Here is a 25,389-nt window from a genome sequence, read left to right as displayed (position 1 = left end):
TTCCACTCACATAAATACTAAAATATATAAATTCCTCTACAATATAAGTTAGTTTAATAGTTTCTAGGGGACAAGATGACAAAAACAAGAATAGAAAGAAAAAGGTTCCAAATGATCCGAGAATGTGTTTTCAAGTGATATATTTCATTATCTTAATAGTTTTATATAAGTAAATATGTTAGCTTTTATCTAATTACAGCCTACTGTAAATCACTCCCCAATAACAAAGAGCACATATCCTAAAAACACTGTTGAAAGTCAACTCTCGAATGAGCAGAGTTCTAAACACTGGGTCTGATGTTGTTTAACAGCTTTTGCAGTATATATTAGTAAAATCCTCCATGAAAGTATTCCTTCATATTCACAACATCTTTAACGAGGCTGGTGGTTTTACTAAGTTTTTACTAAACAGTGGGTCCCAGATAAGTGAGCATCAAAGAAAAACACACAGAAAATGAACAACCATACCTTGATTTGTGCAAAGGGTCTTTCATAACCTCCAACATAGAGAAGGCCAACATTCTGTGGCAGCAACCTACAAGGTGGGAGAAAAATAAAATAAAAAAACACCTTATTTATAAAGTACTCTGCCTTTAAATGCAAGAATGCATAATAATAAAAAGTGGGGAAACTGGAGCCATAACTTCATCAAAGTGTTTGCTGTACAAGCATTAAGACCTGAGTTCGATTCCCCAAGATCCATGTGATAAAGCCAAGGTGTGGTGGCAACATCTTATAATCCAAGCACCAAGAGGCAAAGACAGGATCACCTGACAACCAGACTCGTCTAACCACCAAGTTTGGGGTCAAGAAAGAAATCATGTAAAAAACAAGGCAGATAACATCTAAGAAATAATATCCAAGATTGATCTCCCTAGCTACACACACACACACACACACACACACACACACACACACACACACACACACACACACACGGGTAGGAGGAGTCCTCTAACAGATACTGTGAAACACGAACACACATTGTCTTTTGTACAGTGAGATAGTAACACCAAAGAAATACTTTGGGGGTTGGGGATTTAGCTCAGTGGCAGAGCGCTTGCCTAGCAAGCGCAAGGCCCTGGGTTCGGTCCCCAGCTCAAAAAAAAAAAAAAAAAAAAAAAAAGAAATACTTCTATTGCTGAAAAAAGGAAGTTGGAGTAAAATGTTAGAATGGGGCTGGGATGTACCTCAGGCAGGTGGGGTATTTGCTTAGTATGCATGAAGCCAGTACAATATAACACTGGGTGTGTTCTCACAGGCTTATAATCCTAGCATTCATGAGATGAAAGCAGGAAGATCAAAGATGTAAGGTCAGTTTCCAATACACAGAGAGTTCAAGGCAAGCTTGGACTACCTGCTTCTATATCTCAAAAAAATTTAACCCTCAATAATAATTCTGAGAAAATTACTAGTGTCTCTGGAAATGAGGTGATGAATATTATATTCAAAGCTTTATGACGATTTAATTGAAGAACTAGTGAGTGCATGCCCACACCGTGTGTTGTAGATGATAACGAGCTGAATTCCATCCTAAAACTGAATATTAGAGACTTCGGGTACAGTCTGAGTACAGAGGAGCTGCAGCTCGAGTAAGGAGTGAAAGCCAGTCTATACATGGTTCCATTCCCGAGATCATCCTTCCTTTTCCTCCTATTCAGATCTTTAGATTATGCCATTTTGTTTTGGTTTTGTTTTCACTTAAAAAGAAAAAACTATGTGTATGGATATTTTGCCTGCATATATGTCTAGTGTGCCACATGCATGCCTGGTTGCCCAAAAGAGGGCCAAAAGAGGCCAAAAGAGGGCCTCAGGTCCCTCAGAACTTGAGTTCTGAACTTGAGATACCAGAGATGGTTATGCTAGCAAAGACTCCTAGTAGTTGGGGTCAGGGAGCCTGACCCAGGCATCTTCTGTAAGCAGGTAAGGCCTAAAGTGGAGGGACAGGTATACCAACCCAGCCATAAACCCTTCAACCTGCCTGCAGAGTGTTCTGCAACTGGAGACTAGCATAAACTGTCATCAGAGACCAGCCAGACTCCATCCAGCAGCTAATGGGAGCAGATGAGAGCCAGTCCCATGGCCAAACATTAGGCAGAGCTCCCGGAGTCCTGTAGGGGAGGTGGAGGAAGGATCTGAAGAACCAGAAAGGTTAGGGACACTCCTAGAACATGGCCTGCAAAATCAACTGACAGGACTCACGGGGGCTTGCAGAGATCTGACCTGGTCCTCTGACACATGTTGTGGCTAAATAGCTAGCTGCATGTTCTTGTGGGGTCCCTAATAGTGGGGACAGGGGCTGTCTCTGATGCCTTTGCCTGCTGGTGGGAACCTGTTTCTCCAACTGGGTAGTCTCGTCCAGCCTTGATATAATGGTATATGGCTGGTCTTATTGACGCTTGTGTTTGATGTCCCTGAGAAGCCTGCTCTTTTCTGAGGAAAGGCAAAGTGGGGGGAACAGACATGGGAAAGAGAGGGGAAGGCTGGGGGAAGGGAGACTGCAGTTGGGATGTATTATATGAAAGGAAAAAATTTTTTTAAAAAAGATAGTTTTAAGTTCCCACATAGGTGCTGAAAATCAAACCCAAGTCTTTCTAGAAAAGCACCTGGGGTTATTTACCCCTGAACTATCTCAGTAGCCTCTTGTTTTCCCTTCTTAAGACAGACTTACTTGCAGCCCAAGAGGGCTTCTAATTCATGGTGGCCTACCTAAGCCTCCCAAGTGCTGGGATTATGGTCCTATTCTTAATTGCAATCAGTGGTTTCTCATTCTTAATTGCTCCAAAAATCCAAGTGGGTCTTGTTTGTGGTGCTGGGACTTGACCTTAGAGCCTCATACATAAAGACAAGTCCTCTGTATACAGTTATATTCGTAGTCCACATCAAAATACTATGGAAGAAGAAATACTGCCTTCAGAACTTTGGCATGATTAAAAAGTAATTATTAGAGTGGAGTAAGCTATGGGACATAAATACTAACCATATCTCTCATTCTTCTATATAATATTTTTCCTAGAAGACATGTAAAGAAATGGACACAACTTCAGTTTTAGCATTAATATTTGGGGGAAAGCCTGTATTATGTCTATGTACAAAAAATTCTTGGAGTCTACATGATGTTAAAAGCTTCTTTATGACAGGTAACAGACCTCAAATGAGCTGCAGGATAACATAACACTCAAAGACGTATAAATATAGTAAACAAGTGCAAATTCAAGGAAGCCGATGGAAACTTTTAAGTGTACCATATGGCATGATCACAGAAAATTAGAATATTCAAGATTTACTCTAACAATCTTCTTTCTGTGGTGTTTGGTTTTGGTTTTTTGAAGCAGGGCCATACGGATCTCACTTTGCACACCAGGATTCCTTTACCTCCAAGTGCTAGGATTACAGGTGCCTTAGCATGAGACCTGGCATAAAGGCTCTTTACTCTTCAAGCCACAGTTTCGAAAACGTGACCTAAGTCTTAGAATTCACATTTATTAATACCTTTTCTGAAACTAGAATATTTTTGATGCTTGTGTAGTCTTTAGTTGTTCACTGGAGGGAGATGTGTGCTTTTTCTCCATTGGACTCCCTAGTGAGATTAAGAAAGTAAGCATCCTAAAATGTGAAACAGGGCAGAGGTTCAGTCTCCTTTAAACGCTGTCTGCTCCTATAGCCCCTATAGCCAATAAAACACACTAACAGAATATACTAATAGCAGGCATACACAAGTCTCAAGTAAACTAATTTAGCCCAGTTCTCTTTTCCTCTTAGAATGTAACTGATAATATGTCAATAATATACTATAAGGGACACAACTAAGAGCATCAGTTTACTGGATTCATAGGCTATGCCCCCAAACCTCAATAATGAAATGAGAAAGTCTTAACAATGCTTTAACAACTAAGAAATTCAACCAAGAAAACCCTGAACCATTGCTGGTAGCAGCTATATATAGTAGTAGTAATTAACAAATGTTCACAGAAAACTTGATAACCCCCTTGAAAAGTAAAAATAATCACTGTTCATACAAACAGACACTAGGAGGAAGAGAATAAAAGCTGGCTGACATTTAAAAGTCAATATGCTTCTAATTACCATGCACATGCATCTCAGGAAGTTTGCCAATATACTAGTTAGTGTGCACCTCTATTCCTTTAATTTGCTATCTAAAAACTAAATTTCCTCAGCATTTTCTTACATGTTAGCAGTTAGCCTTTCTCTCTAACTTGCAAGAGCATCTATTACTCCTTATCACATTCCTCACTATCTTCAGTGGAACAGGGTTTTGCTGCCGTTGCTGAAGACAAGGCCTCAGTGTACAGCTTTGGCTGAAACCTTAGAGATGCACCTACCTCTGCTTCCTGAGTGCTGATATTAAGACACATGACACCATGACTGGCTTCGTCTGTATAGTTTCTATAATAATTTAAAGTAAGAGGAAGATATAAGATAGTACTTGGGGAATATAACTTTCTATTTTTAAAGTGAAATACTTCTTTATTTTTTTCCTCTTTTAAAAGATTGTTTTGCTAAATTGTACACAAAATTATTGCCAAGTAATAAGCACCATTTGCCATGACAGAGTGAATGTGCTTCAATACAGCAATCACGTTTCCAATCTCCACAGGAAGGCACTAATTCAGCACTGAAGACATATACTTTAAGACAGAAATTCTGGCTCATTTAAAACCGCAAAGTTGTTCTGCCCTTATGTTAAGTGAACATCACCATGATCCTTATAAACCACTAACAGCCCTTAAAGTACTGGTTCCTAACTAAATGCCTGGTAGTATAGCTAATGAGCAGGACTCTAGAAAACAGCTACACAGAAACAGTGTGAGATGAGGGAATTTCTACTGTGGTTTTCAAAGAACTAAAAATACGTAAAACCAGTGTTCATTTTTCTTTTGACTTTCCAAACACAAATAGTAACAATTGTCTATTACTAGAAAAGTCCCAGCATTGTTCCCATAAACACTTCTCAATTAAAAGTGAGCAAGTCCTGTTGGGTAACAGAACAAGCACTAAATGAGTTTCATTCACTGTATGCTGACATCAGACATATACTGATTCATAATCACATAGATACAAAAGCATCCCTTCAAAAACAATAAAGCCTACAATTACCTTAAATTAACAATTTAAAATAAAATAATCCCACAATTTTGGAGGCTGAGGTAGAAAGATCCAGTGGGGACAAGAAATCTCAAGAAATAAAAACAAGAACCTAATAATTCTAAATTGACTGCAGGAAGTGAAGAGATGGCTAAGTAGTTAAGAGTCCATCTACTCTTCCAGAAGACGCAGGCTCAATTCCCAGGACCCATATGGCAGCTCATAATCTTCTGTAACTCCAGTCCCAAGGAATCTGATGCTCTCCTCTGGCCCCTGCAAGCATCAGGCATGCATATAGTGCACATGCATACACAGAGTAAAACACTAATGCACGCAGCACACTTACACGCAGATCTCACTTCAACTTCCCACAGAGCACTCTGAAATGAGCATGCTTCCACCGCTGTGTGTGCCTGTGTGGACGTGATATGTTTACTTGGGGTCGCATTTGTGTAAAGGCATCTTTGTAGAGGTCGGAGGACAGTCTGAGGTGGGCCCTTCACTTCACTTGTTTAAGACAGGATCTTTGTGTGTTGAGTTTAAGAGACTCCCCTGTCTCTGCCCTCCAACCTGACAGAGGCCCTAAGATCACAGGCACACCATCTCATCCAGCTTTACGTGGGTTCTGGAAATCCCAGCCCAGATCCTCACACAGAAAGCATTTTATCCACTGAGACAATGTCTAGCCAACACAGAGAATCATGAATATTTGCAAAATATTCCCACCTCTAAGTCTCACAGGTGAACTGAAACCTATGTAGCAAGAAGCATACTACAGGTGGCCAAACACTTAACTATTTACCTTACAATAAATAATAAATTGATTTCTAATAAGACAATTAAGAGAAAAGATAAAGCACAAATAATCAGAACAGAATCTTTTAAAAGAGGGGTGGGTGGGGCTGGGAAGGCGGCTCAAGAGTTAAAGTACTTCCTGCTCTTCCGGTGGGACCTGGTTTGAGCCCCCGCTCCCACACCAGGCAGCTCCAGTGCCCTCTCTTCTGGTTCCCAGAGATACCTGAACACATGTGATGTGTACTTACACAGACAGACAGACAATCTTTCTAAAAATTAAAATTTTAAACAGAACAAAGACTAAATATACTTTTTATGATTAGTTTTATACCAACAAGTTTTGCAATTCTAATGTCCTTATTCTAAGAAAATACAAAAATAAACTGATAAGACTATTCAGCGACTGGCCGAAACTGATGCTGATGCTGAGAAGTGCTGGTGCGCATGAGACAGGAATGCATACTGATCTGATATGGACAAAACCCAGCAGAGCTACTACAGGAACTATAGTTTCCTTACACAGTCAAGAACTTTTTTTAAAGGCACCGGGGCTCACCATGTAGCTCTGAATGGCCTCAACTCACAGAGTTACCTGCTTTCCCAAGGCTAGCATTGAAGGTGTGGGCCATGACACTTGAAGCAAACACTTATATTACCACAAAATCCAGCAGTCCTACTCCCTGGTGTTTAGCAGAACATAAACATGACTCTGCAAACACCGTAATGGGGATTTGCATTTGCTTGTTTTTACTGAGACAGGGCAAAGACTGCCACCATGCTTGAGATCCTCCTCTTAGCCTCCCCCAGTGCTAAAAATTGTATATACCCCACCATGCAAAATGGTTTTAGCAGTGCAAAAGGGATTTTATAGTAGCTTTATTCCAAGTTGCTAAAATTTCATGCAGCCAAGATTTTTTCAGTAGAAAAAGAGATATAGTGATACCTGAGGTGAAGAATTATTCAGTCTTAAAAAGAACTTAACTTTATAATTGAGGGGCCCAGGATATAGCTCAGGTGGTAGACTGTTGCCTTACAACACATAAAATACTGGGTTTGGTCCCCAACCCCACATAAACCAAATGTAGTAGCACATGTATATAATCCCATCACTTGGAAGGAGAGGCTAGAGTTTCAGGAGGTCAAGAACATCTTCACCTACATATCAAGTCCAGACTAACCTAGGATATATGAGAATGTCTGAAAATAAAATAACTGTAACTTGATACAGAGAAATCAAGTAATTATGTCATGAAACAGTCAACAGAAAGAAAAACTCACAGGTACTAGTTCAAACTGTATCTCTATACCAGTAAGAAGCAGTTTGAAATCAAAACCAAAACTAACTCAAGGAAAAATAGTTTAAAAAAACTCGCTTTAAATCTAGGGAAAGAAACCTAAAAAGATAAAAGAAGCTCCAATTTATAAAATTACCACCATTCATTAAAGAAACAAGTTTAAAATAGGTAAAACCATCAAGATCACTGGAATCTAGTAGAAAAACCGACAGAGCAATATACATATACTGCTTTTATACACAAGTGACAGTGCAGAGCAGTGAGAAAGGGTTAATCCCTATAATTAAACAGTACTGAAGAACTGGCTACGTAACTAGATAGTAATCATAACATAAGGAATAGCACTCCGGAATCTAACTACACTAGAATTACTAATCTGGGGGCTGTGGATATAACGTAGTTGATGCTTGCCTGGCCTGCACAAAGTCCTGGGTTTGAATCCCACATAACACTGAACATGGTGATGCACGCCTGTAATCCTAGCACTTGTATACTAGAGGCAGGGAGATCAGAAGTTCAAAGACCTCCTCAGCTTCACAGCAAGTCTATGGCAAGCCTGGGACATGTGAGTTCAGTCCCTTATTCTGTCTTTTGAGGCACAGTGAAGTAATAACATAGCCATGCGATGGAAAGAAGAGAAGAATGGTAAAAGGATAAAGTAAACAGGAGCAGTGTGCTACCTCAGTACCCTCGGTAGAGATGTTCATTTATCAATTCATTTGTACAAAACAAATACAAGAAATCTAAAGCAGAAATTAAAGAAGCTGGTTTCCCAGGGACAGGAGGAGCAAACAGAAATAACAGAACAGTGGATGTGGTGGTTTGAATAGGTATGGCCCCCACAGTCTCATGTATTTAAATGCTTGGCCCATAGGGAGTGGCACTATTAGGAGGTGTGGCTTTGTTAGATGAAGTGTGTCACTATAGGGTTGGGTTCTGAAGTCTCCTATGACAAGCTATGCCAATCTCCTTCTGCTGCCTGTGGATCAAGATGTAGAACTCTCACTCCTTCTCCAGCACCACTCCGCCATGTTTCCCACCATGACAATGGACTGAACCTCTGAAACCATAAACCAGCCCCAGTAAAATGCTTCCTATGTTTCCTTTATAAGATCTGCATGGCCATGGTGTCTCCTCATAGCAACAGAGCCCTACCTAAGACAGTGAGAGAGTGAAAAGATACTCTTCTGTGAAGCTCAGAATATGAACAATTAAGTCCTATAACAAACAAACAACCACAAATGCCCAAAATAGAAACAACAGAAGTACAAATACTACAATATCCCCTGTTAATGGTAGTAAGTATTTGAAGAGCTTAACTTAACTGGAAACCAGTGTTTCAACTGCATCTTATATGAGAAAACTACAAAAAATTGGTTTTGTTTTATTTGTTTGTATGTTTGCTTAAGACAGGATGTTATAAAGTCTATCCTAGAACTCACAGCAATCCTCAGTCTCCTGAGGGCTAGGACCACAAACATGAGCCACCATACCCAGCTCACAACTTGTTCTTTTCTAAAATTATATTTATTTGTGTGTGTGTGTGCATGCGCACACATGCATGTGTCTATACATGTGGAGATCTGATACAAACTTTCTCTACCACATGCCCCAGGAAATGAATAACAGTATCAAGTCTGCCTCACTTTGTACACTGTTGTCAGTTGACTGAAGAAGAGTATCCGATATAAATACAACAGCTCATCCATAAATCCCTTAAGGAAACAATGCTTAAAGCAAACAGAAATATTTAAGCACATACCACAAAAAACCCACATGTGTTAAAGATTAGATGAGGTTCACTTCTTGGACTGAGAAAGGCTGAAGCTAGACAGCAGGTTTTCCTTCTCTATGTACGAACACTACAGACAAGAGGGTTGACTTCACAGTTCCCCTTTTCATCTAGGAAAAAACATGGTGGGAAGCCATTCATGCAGGGGAAAGCACAAAGATGTTCTAGAAACCAGATACAATGAAATTCAAAAGAGATGTATATAATTCACGAATCAATTGTTAGTCTAAATTATAGACTAGGTCACTCACATGCCGCAACTTGCTTTAATGATGAATATGATCAGTCAAAGAGGAAAAATTTTTAAATTTCCATAATGATTGGGGCTTATAATGCAATTCTGTATCTTAAAGGTTTCAGCAATTCTGAAGTTCAGATGGGCAGTGGTGCTGCATGCCTTTAATCCCAACAAATTCAAACTTTCCTTTTTTTCAAGAGTTTCCTAATCTCGAATTTTCTTCCATTTTCTCAGATATGGAGAGTTACAAGATTAGCACAGGATATTCTGAAGTTGAGTCCACTAAAATCCGCCGCAGACTAGAAAGCGTTTGCAGGAATAGTCTACTCTGAAGGAGCTGACTCATTGCCAGGTTTGTAAATGCTTTCTCATCCGGCTATTCTGATGTTGTGCAAAGGTGATCATGGTATGAGACCAGCTTCTGACTGCTGTGTTTGTTAACCGCACAAAGACAGGCAACTCATTTAATTCCTCTTTAGCCTCAGTATGTTATGAAATTATACTGGTGAAACTTACTTCAGAAAGGTGCTTTGAATGTTAAGTAAAATAAATATACACGGTTAGTTTATGTTTAAATGAGTTGAATTACATTAAAACAACAACATATTCTCTAGGAATAGGTATTTAATAAGGAAGAAAAATTAGTTACTTCATATGAAATATTGGAACTTGTGATAAATGACAACATTGTTTAAAATTATTTTTAGGCAGGCTCTCATAGGCTGGACTTAAACACACAATTCTTCTGTTTCAGGCCCACCACCACCACCACATCCCAATTGCTGCTGCTATTACAGTCATGAGTCAGCTACCACACCCATCTTCAGAGCTTAAAATGTAATCTATCAGCATCCATATGATATATATAGGTTTTATATATGAAAAGAGAGGCAAGTAGCCAAAGGAAAACCAGAAGTTCATGGATATAGCTAGAGAGATGAATAATTTGAATTCTAGACAAGTGGTTTTTCCAAGTTTTACAACCCCAAATTTTTTTAAATTATCCCCTCTGGGTTATTTTCATTCCTTCTTTCTTTTTCCTTCTTTCTGTTCAATCACATATTCAAAAAGAGGCCTTCTGATGATTGATCAGGTTTCCACAGTACTCAGATTAAAATGGGATGCTATAAATAACAGCCTTAATATCTATGCATATATGAATATTAGTAAAGGTGCTACAAACTAGCAATAATAAATATAAAAGTAAAAATAAAAAGTAAAAAATTAAGTAGAAGTTCAATGTACAAGGTCCAATGCTAGACTTAATTTTATTTTTCTACTAGTTTTTCCCTATGCTATTTGTTTGAATATTCCTTTAGTATTAGGATTTTGAAATGATCAGTTAATCTCTTTAAAGAACCCTGAATTAGGTATTATGATTACCCTCATTTAATTAGAAAGAAAGCTAATAAAATGACCATTTTGCCTTGGGTCACATATCCTGTGGGTCTTTGTTCTTAATTTCCATAGTCTGATTAAGGATAATTAATCCTCCAGAATACAGTCAACTCTGAATGATAAAATGACAGGTTCTGCAAAGTTCTACCCAACATCTTCAGAAGATCTCTTGGTTAAATGTGATCTGTAACTTGTGCTTCTTCCCTTTTGGAATTAAGAGTCTCATATAGGCCAGCCTTGAATTCTATGTAGCTGAGGGCACCCTTTAGCTTCTGATCCCCTTACCTCTACCTCTCGGGACTACACCACTACACTCAGCTTCTGCTGCACTGGGGATCCACACACGCTGTGCAAGATTTCACGGATTATGCAAGCTCTCTACACTGGGCTTGGCTTAAAAAATGGAATCATGGTGGAGAATTCTTGGGTCAAACTTCTACTCATCTTGCCTCTTATCAGTCCTTTCCTACCTTAATCAACCACTTACAACACAAGTTTGTGTGAGACTCTGGACAGGTATCAGAGGCATAAAGATTAGCCAGATGTTTGGCCACTTATAGTTTAAAAAAAAATTGCATGTCTCAAGAAGTAAATCTACAAAAAAAAAAAAAAAAGAGAGAGAGAGAGAGAGAAATTTGTAAGTATGGGCTATACAAATCTTTTGGGACTAATCAAATTACTAAATACTTTTAAATGAAGTGAGCTAAAGTTAGTATTGGTAATAAATTCACATTTTAAGATTCTTTTACCATCTGCTGTCAAATATACTCTCTTAAGAATTTATCTTAGATTAATATGGTGATATATGTCTGTGAAGCACTTTAGAGGCTGAGGCAGGAAGACTACCATGGCTTTATGGCCACCTGAGGCTATAGGTAAGACACTATTCAAGAAAGTAAAAAAGTAAATAAAAACTAAGAGGGAGTAATGGTACATACCTATAATCCCAATACTCTAAATCGGGAAGCAGGAGGCTCAGGAAGTTCAAGGTTATTCTCACCTGAGGCCAGCCTGAGTTACTGCACAAGACTTCATTTTCTAATTAGTCAACTCACTTAACTAATTAAAATAAATAAACTAAAAGCACAGGCTAGCATCTGAGTGGTAGGCAGAAGGAGCCCTATATTTGAGTTTGACTAGCCTAGTCTACGTAGTAAGCTCGAGACCTAATGTGTTCTTTTCCGTGAACAGATATAAAGAAAACTTATAGGTAGGCTACTACATATAAACATTTTGATACATAAGTAGAGAGGGTGATGCACACCTTGAATCCCGATGTTCAAAAGGAAGAGACAAGAGAATGTTTGAGTGCCCACCAGCTTAGTCTACGGTACAACTTCAGACCAGGTCAGAGTTACATAGTGAGACGACCTTGCAAAAAAAACAAACAGATTAACAGTATCCCAAAATTCTCACTTGATCTAGATTTTGAAAAACAAAGCAGGTATTCATGAAAAATTCAAAAGCACTGCTCCATTATATGCTTAGCGGGTAGTAGGACATCTAGAATCATCTTGGCACCCTAAGCAGCACACTATGCACATGTTCTGATTGCTGTGAGGGGAGCCAGGGTTAATTATCTCTAGCATGGAACTTGAATATTCCACTTCATTTCTCATGTTTGATTATGCTTATATTGCTAACAAGCTCTTTTTTACTCTCTAGCAGGTAATATTTAAAATAGGTTGATAAGTCTGAGGCTCTCTCTGAGACAAGAACTTGTTTACAGAATCTGGTGTGAATTATGATAACAAAAGTCAGGTGTGCTACAGACAAGAGATAAGCCAGGGCTTCCCTGAGTTAGCCAAGTGCCAGGTTCCCTTGACGCCATCTCTCTCTCTCTCTCTCTCTCTCTCTCTCTCTCTCTCTCTCTCTCTCTCTCTCTCACACACACACACACACACACACACACGTTAACACAACAAGCAAGCATCATTAGACAAGTTTTAAGATCCCACAAACACTCATCATGTCACCAGAGAACTGGCACTATCACTAAGCAGATCATCAGTCACCAGAACGTCTGTACTGGGTGGTAACTAAGGGAAAACTGTGTGTTGTTTCTAAGATCAGATTAGCTTTTAAAAAAAAACCCAGGATAGCTAAAACTATCCTCAACAATAAAAGGACTTCTCGGGGAATCACTATCCCTGAACTCAAACAGTATTACAGAGCAATAGTGATAAAAACTGCATGGTATTGGTACAGAGACAGACAGATAGACCAATGGAATAGAATTGAAGACCCAGAAATGAACCCACACACCTATGGTCACTTGATTTTTGACAAAGGAGCCAAAACCATTCAATGGAAAAAAGATAGCATTTTCAGCAAATGGTGCTGGTTCAACTGGAGGTCAACATGTAGAAGAATGCAGATCAATCCATGCTTATCACCCTGTACAAAGCTTAAGTCCAAGTGGATCAAGGACCTCCACATCAAACCAGATACACTCAAACTAATAGAAGAAAAGGTGAGGAAGCATCTGGAACACATGGGCACTGGAGAAAATTTCCTGGACAAAACACCAATGGCCTATGCTCTAAGATCAAGAATCGACAAATGGGATCTCATAAAACTGCAAAGCTTCTGTAAGGCAAAGGACACTGTGGTTAGGACAAAACGGCAACCAACAGATTGGGAAAAGATCTTTACCAATCCTACAACAGATAGAGGCCTTACATCCAAAATATACAAAGAACTCAAGAAGTTAGACCGCAGGGAGACAAATAACCCTATTAAAAAATGGAGTTCGGGGTTGGGGATTTGGCTCAGTGGTAGAGCGCTTACCTAGGAAGCGCAAGGTCCTGGGTTCGGTCCCCAGCCCCGGAAAAAAAAAAATTAAAAAATGGAGTTCAGAGCTAAACAAAGAATTCACAGCTGAGGAATGCCGTATGACTGAGAAACACCTAAAGAAATGTTCAACATCTTTAGTCATAAGGGAAATGCAAATCAAAACAACCCTGAGATTTCACCTCACACCAGTGAGAATGGCTAAGATCAAAAACTCAGGTGACAGCAAATGCTGGAGAGGATGTGGAGAAAGAGGAACACTCCTCCATTGCTGGTGGGACTGCAAACTGGTACAACCATTCTGGAAATGAGTCTGGAGGTTCCTCAGAAAATTGGACATTGAACTACCTGAGGATCCAGCTATACCTCTCTTGGTCATATACCCAAAAGATGCCCCAACATATAAAAAAGACACGTGCTCCACTATGTTCATAGCAGCCTTATTTATAATAGCCAGAAACTGGAAAGAACCCAGATGCCCTTCAACAGAGGAATGGATACAGAAAATGTGGTACATCTACACAATGGAATATTACTCAGCTATCAAAAACAATGACTTTATGAAATTCATAGGCAAATGGATGGAACTGGAAAATATCATCCTGAGTGAGGTAACCCAATCAGAGAAAACACACATGCTATGCACTCATTGATAAGTGGATATTAGCCCAAATGTTCAAATTACCCAAGATGCACAGAACACAGGAAACTCAAGAAGGCTGACCAAAATGTGAATGCTTCACTCCTTCTTTAAAAGGGGAACAAGAAAACCCTTGGCAGGGAATAGGGAGGCAAAGTTTAGAACAGAGCAGAAGGAACACCCATTCAGAGCCTGTCCCACATGTGGCCCATACATATACAGTCACCCAATTAGATAAGATGGATGAAGCAAAGAAGTGCAGGCTAACAGGAACCGGATATAGATCTCTCCTGAGAGACACAGCCAGAATACAGCAAATACAGAGGCGAATGCCAGCAGCAATCCACTGAACTGAGATCGAAGGAATCAGAGAAAGGTCTGGAAGAGCTTGAAGGGGCTCGAGACCTCATATGAACAACAATGCCAAGCAACCAGAGCTTCCAGGGACTAAGCCACTACCCAAAGACTATACATGGACTGACCCTGGACTCTGACCTCATAGGTAGCAATGAATAGCCTAGTAAGAGTACCAGTAGAAGGGGAAGCCCTTGGTCCTGCCAAGACTGAACCCCCAGTGAAAGTGATTGTTGGGGGGAGGGTGGTAATGGGGGAAGGATGGGGAGGGGAAGCCCATATAGAAGGAGAGGGGGAGGGGTTAGGGGGATGTTTGTCCGGAAACCGGGAAGGGGAATAATAATTGAAATGTAAATACGAAATACTCAAGTTAATAAAGATTAAAAAAAAGATAAGAAATGTAAATAAAAATATCCAATAAAAAGATGAATTTATGTTAAAGTGGGCTATCGAAAAACCTTTATAATTCCAAATCTGAACATGAGAACAAATATTCTCATTTTTCGAACAGAAGAAATGCTTTTCTTCCCTTATAGTTTCAAGCATCCAGCAAAGAGCAAAGAGTCTTTAAACCAATGGAAGGAATTTCAAAGTTGGGAGTTGGATCTGTTTAGTGCGATCCTTGGTTTCTTTGGTATTTTTAAAATGGTTCTTTAAGGTTCATTTCCTTTTCTATGTGGTATAATTCTTGAAAATATAGAATTGTAAGTCCCATTTCCCTACATGCTCCCACTCAGGAGGTCATGTGTTTAGTTCTGATGTGATATTTGTTCAACCCCCAATCCTCATGTGTTTTTTAAAGTGTTAATATGTTAGATAGCTGAGTAATTATAATCACATCATAAAAATTTATGCAAATAGGAACATAGAGACAGATTGTGAAGAATTTCAGCTATAATGTTATGAACTGCTATGGCTACTAACTGTGTGTTCATACTCAGACTTGAAAAATAAAAAGTGTATGTATAATATAAAAAAAAAAGTCAAGGTATCTTCGTATTTTGTTGTAGAAAGTATAACCTTTACCACAAGCTATGAACAGTGGCTAATAAATAAAAAGACAGTAATAGGGGTTGGGGATTTAGCTCAGTGGTAGAGCGCTTGCCTAGGAAGCGCAAGGCCCTGGGTTCAGTCCCCAGGTCTGAAAAAAAAGAACCCCCCCCAAAAAAGTAATATATCTATCCATTACATGTAATCTAGAGATAGATAAGTCACTCCTATTGAGAATAGCACGAATGGATTCATCAGGTACACGTTATTGTGATTATGATTATATTAACAGCTCCAAGCAGCAATCTGAAATCTAAAACCACATTAAACTATTTTTAATTATAATTTTATCACAATACCTGGAAAGAGTAAGCACAATGTTTTCAATTACTTTCCAGGGCAAAAATATGAGCAAACAACAAAGTAGCTTAAAATAAAATTAAACAGGAACTTGGCTCAAAGCCTGATGACTTGTTCTTCACCTCTGGGGCGCACTGTGGAAGAAAGAGACACCAATGCTCCAAAGCGGCCCTCTGACCTCCACACATGTCCACACTCCCACATATCACTTACACAGACAAAAGTAAATAATGAAAACATGTAACCCTATAATAAAGCATCTGCCACTCAGACACTGTAAGATTTGGAACCCCAGAGACAAATCTCCTCTCTTCCAAAACTACTAGTTGTATTCATTTTCCCAGTTACAACTGCATTTGAAGAATACGGATAAGATTTCAATTCTTCAGCAACCATTATTCCATAAAAATAAACTCCAGTCAAAATGTCTCAAAGCAACAATGACACTATGGTCGTGAAAACTGAGATGGAAAATGTCTTAGTAGCATACTAGACTCCAGCAAGATGCCAGGACAAGATTAAACCTATAAAGGTTTCCTAACTCCTAACATTAAAAATGTGACCATAGCTGGGCATGATGGTGCTTGCCTTTAATCCTAACACTTGGGAGACAGAAGCACAATGGTCTCTATGTGTTTGATACCATTCTGGTCTTCAGAGCAAATTCCAGGACTGCTAGGGCTACATAGAAAGACCCTGTCTCAAAAATCAAACATCCTTTCCCGCTCCCTAGAAGAAATGTTGAGTATTATCTGGAATCTGGTAAAGAGTCTTTCCAAACAGTCTTCTTCCGCTCCAGGCAGGGCAGGCAACATCAAGCATCTGCGTCACATATGCTGACCTCACACTAACACAATCATAATCAACACGGAAAGAGACACTCTTAACAAATAGTACAGATACTATCTGTTATTCCCCCAAAGGGTCACTGGGTAGAGATCCAAGTAAGGTAAGGAGAAGTCCTAGACTTGATTCTTCTATCTCAAAAGTCTGAATTGTATTTTTTAAAAACCTTGCCAATCAATCACTATAGCCAAAAGACACTATAAAGTATCAAGTAATCATAAAGTGTGGAGAACCTCAGACATTCTATTTGGCATATGCCAGACAGTTATGACCAATCCGTCTTACGGCCACTATCTGTACTTCTCGGAGGTGCTGCTGACACTGCAAAAAGAAAGAAATCACCTACCAAAAAACCACATATTTGGTTTGTTAAGTGTTTTTCTTATGGCTTGACAAAGACATGGTAAAAGTAGCAAGAGGTCTTCATTTTTGGTGTTTGTTTCTTGGGAAAGACTTTTTTGTTAAAAATTGTTTCTTAGAAAACACGAGTTCTCTGAAGTGTGGCCCTACAACTAGCTCAGACGGCAGCTGATGGCACTTTCCCTAATTCAGAGCGTATTGGTAGTCCTTTCCCAGTGAAGATCATGTAATCAACATCTCCAAAGTACAAAAGGGCCCTGTCAACAAGGCTTGGTGGCTTTTGCTACAATACTTTGCTCTTGCAATATCGTGCCTTACTATAAGACATCAGAAAATCCAGACACACAATTCAATGCCGAGGGGCTAGTGCATTATGGTGTAGCCAATCTGTATGGCTTTTTATGGTTTGTTTTTGTTGTTGGGTTAGAGAGTAAACCCAGGGCTTTGCACAGGCTACACAAATGCTCTAGCATTTGTCCACACCTTGCCTTTTGTCTCAAAAGTACACTAATAAATTAACACTATATCATTGCCTTCTGCAGAGATTAGAGCAGGCAGGAGGCTTGAACTAGAATGTATTCACTTTTCCAACTTGGGCCTAGCACAATGGCTCCTGCAAAGAAGGGTGGGGAGAAGAAGGGCCGGTCTGACATCAAGGAGGTGGTGACCCGAGAATACACCATCAACATTCACAAGCGCATCCATGGAGTGGCTTCAAGAAGCGTGCTCCTCGGACACTCAAAGAAATTCGGAAATTTGCCATGAAGGCAACGGGAACCCCAGATGTACGCACTGATACCAGGCTCAATAAAGCCGTCTGGGCCAAGGGAATAAGGGATGCTCCGTACAGCATCCGAGTACGTTTGTCTAGAAAGCGTAACAAGGATGAGGATTCACCAAACAAGCTCTACACACTGGTAACCTACGTGCCTGTTACACATTCAAGTATCTACAGACGGTCAGTGTGGATGAGAGCTAACCCGCTGGATGTCAAATAAAGTTGCAGAACTGCCTGCCCACCCCCGCCCAAAGAGAAAGTATCCTCTCACATTGTGTAATCCATGACCTCGAGTGTTCTTGTCATATTAATTCCTTCTTGAGGGTCACTGGGTCCAGGAGGGCTTCTGGAGAAAGCTTAGCTGGCCATAGTTGCTCACTGACCACTATGTCCCAAGAGCAACAGGCTGCTTCCTTCAGGTGACCCATAAACTGCACAAAATGTCTTCTTTATGTGCTAAAGTCTGCCCTCCAGCTACTTTTTTCAGCCCTTTCCTCTCTCTGGCTCCATTCCAGGCCTTGGGAATTACTGCTTAGTGCCTCGTATCACCTGTGGCCATGATCCCACACAGATTCGGCTGTTTAGAATGTCGGTGTGCTGTGCTTTCCATGGCCCACAAATGCTGGTAATCTCTTGAGATCTGAAACCACTCTGGCCCTTTGGCTGCTGCTAGGCAGTTCCTGCATGCATGGTGTTATGAGGCAGATTTCAGCCTTTGAGGCAATACTTCAGAGTTTCAAGATTCTTTTCTAAAGGACAGAATTGTCCTTGCTATATATACTTTCTAGGAATAAATGGTGTTTTTATCGTACTGTAAACGTAGACTTTAGTAAATGAATGCTAATCTTTATTGTTAACCTGATACACACAGAAATAAGGAGCCACCATGGAAAAACAGCCTCCGTCAGATGATCTATGAGTATTGTCTATGGGGTATCTTCATGACGTCTACTTAATGTGAGAGTGGGCAGTCTGGTGTGGGTGGTATTATCCCAAAGTGACAGCCCTAGGATATATAAGAAAAGTAGTTGAAGGTAGAACCTGGAACCAAGCCAGCAAGTCTCTGCCTCAAGCTCCTAACCTGTTGCCTTTAAGCACGGACACTCTACAGAGCTAAGATGAAATAAACCCTTTTCTTTCCAGGTCGTTTTGGTAATAAATGTATAATCACAGCACAGGGCAACGCACTACAACAGCAATGGAATGAAGCCGGAACAAGACCTCCTGTAAAAAGAGACTGATGTGAAAGGTGGCTGGGCCACAGATCACTTATTTAAAACCTACAGGACTGCATGATTCTTATTGAGTTAGTAAATGCCAACTTACTGTAACTTCTAGAGAAAGAAGGACGAGGTTGGGACATATCTCGGTTGTAAGTGCTTCCCTAGCATACATAAAACCTTGGGTTTGAGCCCCTACACCACAAAAAAGAGGAAAACAAAGGAAAGAAAAGAAAGATGAAATCTTAATTTATAAGCATTTATCTGAAAGGAGATTAAACATACTTAACCTATGTAAAACCAAATGCATCCCTCTTGTCCTGTTGAATTAACTTTTTTCTTATACTGTGTATCATTTCTTTATTGGTAATCTCAGCCTCTACAAGGGAATTAATTAAGAGTTATCCCAAATTTTCTCATACTCAAGACCAAACATTATTTTTTCTTTCTGTCCTTTCATCCTTCCTTTTAAAAAAGTGTGCTTTAAATCATTTACAAGTATTAAAAAGTGCTTCAGAGAGAAAAATGATACTGGTCAGAAACTGAACATTAAGAAAACGTAAGACAAGGATTCAAATGAGTATAGCACAAAATCTTCCTATTCATAACCTGATGTATAAGTATTCACAAGAGTAACAGTGGCAACATACAGCACATGGATAGGTGGAGTGAGTGAAAACATTACAAAGGGACTGAGAGGAACTGACGATACTGTCAGAAAGCTTCTATAATGCTCATGAAACAATGTACTGTTATTTAAGACAGACATACATTAGTGACAAATGTTCGACAAATGCTGGTATACACTTAGGAACTGTAAAGGGTATTATTAATATACTGACATTGAAGAGAAATGGAATAATATAAAATACAGATTTCAAGTACAGACATCAGAAAAAGAGAAAGTTTTTTTTTTTTTTTTTAATTATAAAAAAGGTACTGAACTGCCAAGATGTCTCATGGAAGAGAACATTGAAAATAGCCAGGGTTACAGAGAAACTCTGCCTCAAAAAACCAAACACAAACCAAACAAACCAAGAAAGGGGGCAGAAGAAAGGAAGCACTTTAAATATAAGATGCAAATAAATTCAAAATGGAAGGATAGGGCCACAGGAGGACTTAGAGGGTAAAGCATGTGTTGTAAGGCCAGGCATAATGATCCTTGCCTTTAGGATCAGTACTCATGCACAGAGAGAGGCAGGTGGATCTCTGTGAGTCTATCTATCCTAATCCACACAGAGCGTCCCACAATAGCCAAGGTTACAGAAGAAAGCCCTGTCTCAAAAAAAAAAAAAAAGAAAGCATGGGTGGTACAAGTTTGGCAAATTATGGTCAATCCCTAGAACTGGTACAAGGGGAAAACACACTTCATAAAAATTATCCTCTAAATTACACATGGGACATGCATGTGCCCATGTACAGACAGACGGGCAGACACACATACACACTCCAAATATGTTTTAAAAATATAAATAAGTATATAGAACTAAAACCAGAGAACACTGATTTAAAGAGCATGGTAATGCCTACACTAACTTCAAATGAGGTAGATATCAGAGCAGGACACTGCCAGAGAAAGAGGAAGGCATTACATAATGACAAAGTGCTCAACTCTCCAGGAAGACATAACATCCTTAGCACGCGTCCTTGGGCGATGTGCTGACGCATGCCTGTAACCCTAGCACTCAGGAAGCAGAAGCAGGAGGACTAGGAGTTCAAGAACAGCCTGGGACACCTAAGAGTCTGTCTCAAAAATTACTGATTTTAAAAATAGAAACAAAACAATAACCAAAATACATGTGCCTGAAATTAAGATAAAACCAGAGCATTATACATTGAACAAAGAATTAATGAAACTAAGAAAAAACACCAATTCTACTATAACTCTGACAGATGTCTCAACATCCAGAGCTGCCACTCAGCAGTGTTCTTCGTGTGATTCACAGACCTAAAGAAAGAAAAACAAGGACACAGCATAACTAAATACAACGTGAGTCAACTGACTCCACTAACATGGGGCGTCCACTCAGCAACCAAAGAGGTGATAACTGTTTGCTGCTGTTGTTTTCAAATTCATACGGAACATTTTCCAGAGAAAATATATTCTGAGTCACAAAAGCATAGTAACATTTTATTGAAGGTGATTTATGTTTTCAGACTTTAATGAAATCCAAGCAGAAATCAATAACTGAAATATGCTAGGAAATCCTCAAGTATCTGGATTCTAAACATTATTCAAACTAATATAGACATAAAAGACTAAAGAAAAAATAAAAATATTTTAGATTAAAATTAAAAGGCATGATTTATCAAAATTTATGAGATATCATAAAGGTAGAATTGTCATAGAGTTTCTATTGCTATGATAAAACACAATGACCAAGATAATTTGGAGAGGGGAATAAGTGTTCATTTTAAGTTACAGATTGTAGTCCCTCATTCAAAGAAGTCAAGACAAGAGCCCAAAAGGAGTAGCTAATGTATCGTCCAGAGGTGTGCTGCTTCCTGGCTTGCTCAGCCTGCTTTCTTACAGGACCCAGGACCAGCAGCTGAAGGTGGTACCACCCACAATGAACTCCACGTCAATCATTAAGATGTCCTATAGACTTGCTCACAGACCAGGACTATGGACTCTCTCTATTAAGTTTCCTTTTCCTCATAACCTTAGCTCTTGATGAGTCAACATAAAAACTAGCCAGCACACAGTGAGCAGAGGAAAATTCATAGCACTGAAATAATTTTTTGAAAATAACTAAAATTAGTAAGTTTCCATCTTAGAACATTCTACAGAAAGAGAAAATGTCTTTAACTAATCAGAAGAAATAACAATTTCAACAGAAAATATAATGGAAAGTATCAGAGAAACAAGTCTACTATAAGAAATAAAAGTCATCACTACTGATCCTAGTGACAAAAAGATAATAAATGAGTATTATTGGGCCCAAAACATGGCTAGGTCAATAGATGCTTGCCCTACAAGCCAGGCTACCTTGATTTTATCCCCAGAATCCATATAAAGATGAAAGGAGAAAAATGACTCCACAAAGTTGGCCCCTGATCTTAGACGGACGGACGGACAGACAGACAGACAGGCATGCACATGCATACACACAAAAAATTTTTAAAAATCAATTAAAAATAATACTATAAAGGAAGTACAACTCAAACTAACAATTAGGAATTATTTTACCTATTAGAATGGTTATCATCAACAACCCTAAAATTGATGATGATATGGTTTGCTCAATTTCAATGCATTATGCTAATTGCAAGTTCTTTTATAAAAACAAAATTCAATATATATTTAAAAAAGTATCCAAATAAATATACAGGCTGATGCAAGTCACATGAGGAGAAATGGGTAACTAACGAGACAGACTGTGGCTGAAGGCTGAACATGCAGTCGGTGCAACTGATCTTCAGGTGAAAAGACCCTGAGCAGCTCCAGGGTACCTTACTCTCTAAAACAAAACACACACAATGTGAGCCGGCAAGAGACACGGACAGAGAAAGAACTGTTAAGCAAATGGCATCACAACTTACAGATCTGGGAATCTTTCATTCTATACAAACGTAAAACCTAGAAGTGTTAACAGAACACTCCAGATCGCTTGGTCATTTGCTTGATAAGAGAGACTGTGGAATTACAACAGTAGACACATGAGCAGTGTAGTTGACAGAGGAGACTGGAATGAAAACTATGGGATGCATTCTACAGGGAGGCACCATAGCAACCTTGGCCTCCTGGGCCTGGGTTGGTCAGCCCACCTCTGTAGTTTCAATGAGCTATGTTGCTGCCATTGGCTGGCTAGTAAACTATGTGGACCTGTTGGTTTCAGTCCTAGAGTATAAGCCCACAGCATTACATTGGTTTCCTAGGTTCCAGGAATGGTATTCCCATCCCCATGCTTACATGCTAGCACTTTATAAAATGAAGTAACTCCTCTGCCCAAGAAAACAGTTCTATCTCCCCTTAACAAGTCTGATTTTGTTAAGTAGTAATTTTTAGTTGGCTCCTTCCCCACATCAGCCAGGCTCTTCTCTAACACTCCCAACCAGAATTTCTTGAAGCCAGCATTAGATTTTTTGAAAAAATTGGCAATTATATAGGCAGCCTACATATTCAAGAAATGAGAAAGGCATAGAAAAGAAAAGAATGTCAGAAGGAAAGACCAGGGAGATGGTTCAGCAGGTAAAAGGGCTTTACCATGAATATGATAACCCTAGTTCTATCCCAAGGACTCAAAGTAGAAGGAAATAAGATACAAAAACTGACCTCTAATCTACTCAGCTATACACACACACACACACACACACACACACACACACACACAGAGGTTAGGGGTATATTATTAAAAGCTCTAAAAATTTAAAGGGAAAAATGAGTCAGATGAGACTATAGAAGCCATCCACCAAGCTGTGTGTGTAGGAAAACAAAAGTCTGTGAATTGAGGGAGACTCACTTCTCTTATCAACAGTGTTATACCAGAGGCAGCAGTAAACAGACATGGTCTCCCATGGCAGCTTGGTTCTGTCTTTGTTAAGATAGAATGCTAACTAGAAGTTGAACACAGTTTGTGGTGACAGGTTCAAATCATTCCATTATCAAATAATTCAGCAAGGAAGTACTCCGTCATTAACACCAAATGACACAATTCCCCCACTTCCCCGTCAGCCCTGCTATAACAAGATCCTGAGCAGTTTCTTTTGTCACGCTCCTTGACAATTTCTTTCCCCTCCTTCACCTCTTTTGCTCCTATGGATGTATTAACTGTTTACTCTACAAAGACAGTCTCAAGTTGTCTGCTTTCTGGTCTTTCGCCATCTAGTCCTGGTATACATAGTTCGCATCTTCAGCCCAATAAACTCCACACCCACTGCAAAGTTTGTGCCCTCTTACCCACTACATTTTCTTCTGGGGTTCCAAACATACTTATAAAGTTCCTCAACCAAACCAACTTTACTATGTGCTGTTTCTAGCAACTAAGCCATTTTCCTACTTCATTTTTATACACTCTAAAACACAGAAGTGACTAGGCATCTGTGGCAGTATATTCACAGCAGCAGTGAAACATTTTCCCATGCCATCAGTCACTGTATGGATGTCTCAGTCAGCCCACGCATTCCTTCGGTCAGGTATCTTTTTATTTTCTGTACATAACAATACATTGATGGCTCTCAGTGAGTACATAATGAATAGTGACAAATCAGCTGGAACTAGCAGTTCTACTTATACTTGAAGTCTGAAAGACAAGTAGGAATAGTAATTTTTCCTTATTCATAAATTATAGCCTGAAAAAGATAAAAGGGTCTTTGTTCCTTGGTAATGAATTCATGTAATTTACAGTTAATTTATTCTAAATTCCCTTGAGAGCATTAGCATGCCCTATACTTCCTATAATGAATGCATGCTTAAATGTCCATGCAACTTATATATATATGTGCATGGACACATATATATATACACACACATAAAAATGAGGATACTAGTGAAAAGAGAGAAATTTTATGTTCGAGAAATTTATGTAACTTTGCAGCATTATATAAGTAAAAATATATCTAATGTTTATACAACTCATTTTTTCAAGCAAACTAACATTTAAAAAGGTCTTGTCTAGATTTCTTTTGATGAGTGAAACAGATTCTATTTATCAGTATGAGTATAAAGTATCTTTCAATAATAAATACAGATAATCTCCCCCTCAAGTTTCTAGAAATTACAAACAGAGGTTTCTAATTAAAAGAACACAGGTGCCAATTTTATAAAACACAATGGTTAAGCCTGTCTGGTTCTTAACAGACAACGCTGTTGTGATAAAGAGGTGCCTAGTAACCAAAGTTGCTACTGAGGTGAAACACATTCCTTATGAGAAAGCATAGTTTTTAAACAAAAGTCATAAACAGTAGAGAGCAATATAATAAAAATTAAAGTACTGGAAACTACTAGTTCCACCACTGTACATAGTTTTGCAACATTTGTGAGTCCTAAGTGTCTCTACTACCTCGTTTTTGTAGACCTAGCAATCTAGCTTTCTAAGATAGTTTTCTGATGTACACAAAGAATGAAGCAAACCCAGCTACTCCCTCCCCCAAATACTCTCCCGTGAGACTCAGAGCTTGATATGAGTTCCATTTCCCAGAGATAAAAGGCCTGCACTAACAATGATGTGCCCTTTTTATAATAAATTTCCATATTTATATTTTGAAGCTGTCATATGCTAGAGGATATTAAATATCCTCTCATTATAATTAACTCTTAAAGCCAAAATAAATTACTTGATTCAACAGACATTGAAAGTTAAAGGAATATAATTATATCATTAATTATTTTGAAACTATTTTAATAATTAAAGCTGCTTAATCTAGTCATGATTTTTGTTAGGAATGCACACTGGCTAAAAAGCTCAAATCTCCTTTTATCCTT

At 39.0% G+C, this 25,389-nt stretch overlaps 1 protein-coding gene, 1 long non-coding RNA gene and 1 pseudogene across 10 annotated transcripts in view; 1 reads left to right on the top strand and 2 right to left on the bottom strand.

The window, feature by feature from the left end:
- The window catches only part of Rngtt (RNA guanylyltransferase and 5'-phosphatase), a 206,270-nt gene that overhangs the window by 66,825 nt on the left and 114,056 nt on the right, over positions 1–25,389 (bottom strand). For 6 of the 7 annotated variants that reach the window (NM_001107923.2, XM_039109825.2, XM_063287586.1 and 3 more), the window contains one exon: positions 469–535. The exons of the other annotated variant lie outside the window; for it this stretch is intronic. In NM_001107923.2, coding sequence (NP_001101393.1) covers positions 469–535 — 67 coding nt within the window. Of the gene's footprint in view, positions 1–468; positions 536–25,389 lie in introns of those variants that run through there. 7 annotated transcript variants of the gene reach the window in all.
- Positions 542–11,882, bottom strand: LOC108350949 (uncharacterized). Of its 3 annotated transcripts, XR_005504704.2 has the most exons (4): positions 4,344–11,882; positions 3,493–3,606; positions 2,981–3,012; positions 542–2,890 (listed from the first exon to the last, which is right to left on the bottom strand). It is a non-coding gene; the product is annotated as an uncharacterized LOC108350949 (long non-coding RNA). The 3 variants fall into 3 exon arrangements; XR_001837927.3 differs by having other exon boundaries at positions 3,493–11,882; XR_010066499.1 differs by having other exon boundaries at positions 2,981–3,606.
- Positions 17,574–18,033, top strand: LOC134486923 (large ribosomal subunit protein eL31-like; annotated as a pseudogene).

The sequence above is a fragment of the Rattus norvegicus genome, chromosome 5, assembly GCF_036323735.1.
Source record: "Rattus norvegicus strain BN/NHsdMcwi chromosome 5, GRCr8, whole genome shotgun sequence".
NCBI lineage: Eukaryota > Metazoa > Chordata > Mammalia > Rodentia > Muridae > Rattus > Rattus norvegicus.
The sequence above is the reverse complement of the archived record's forward strand: the minus strand, read 5'-3'. Positions and strand labels throughout refer to the sequence as shown.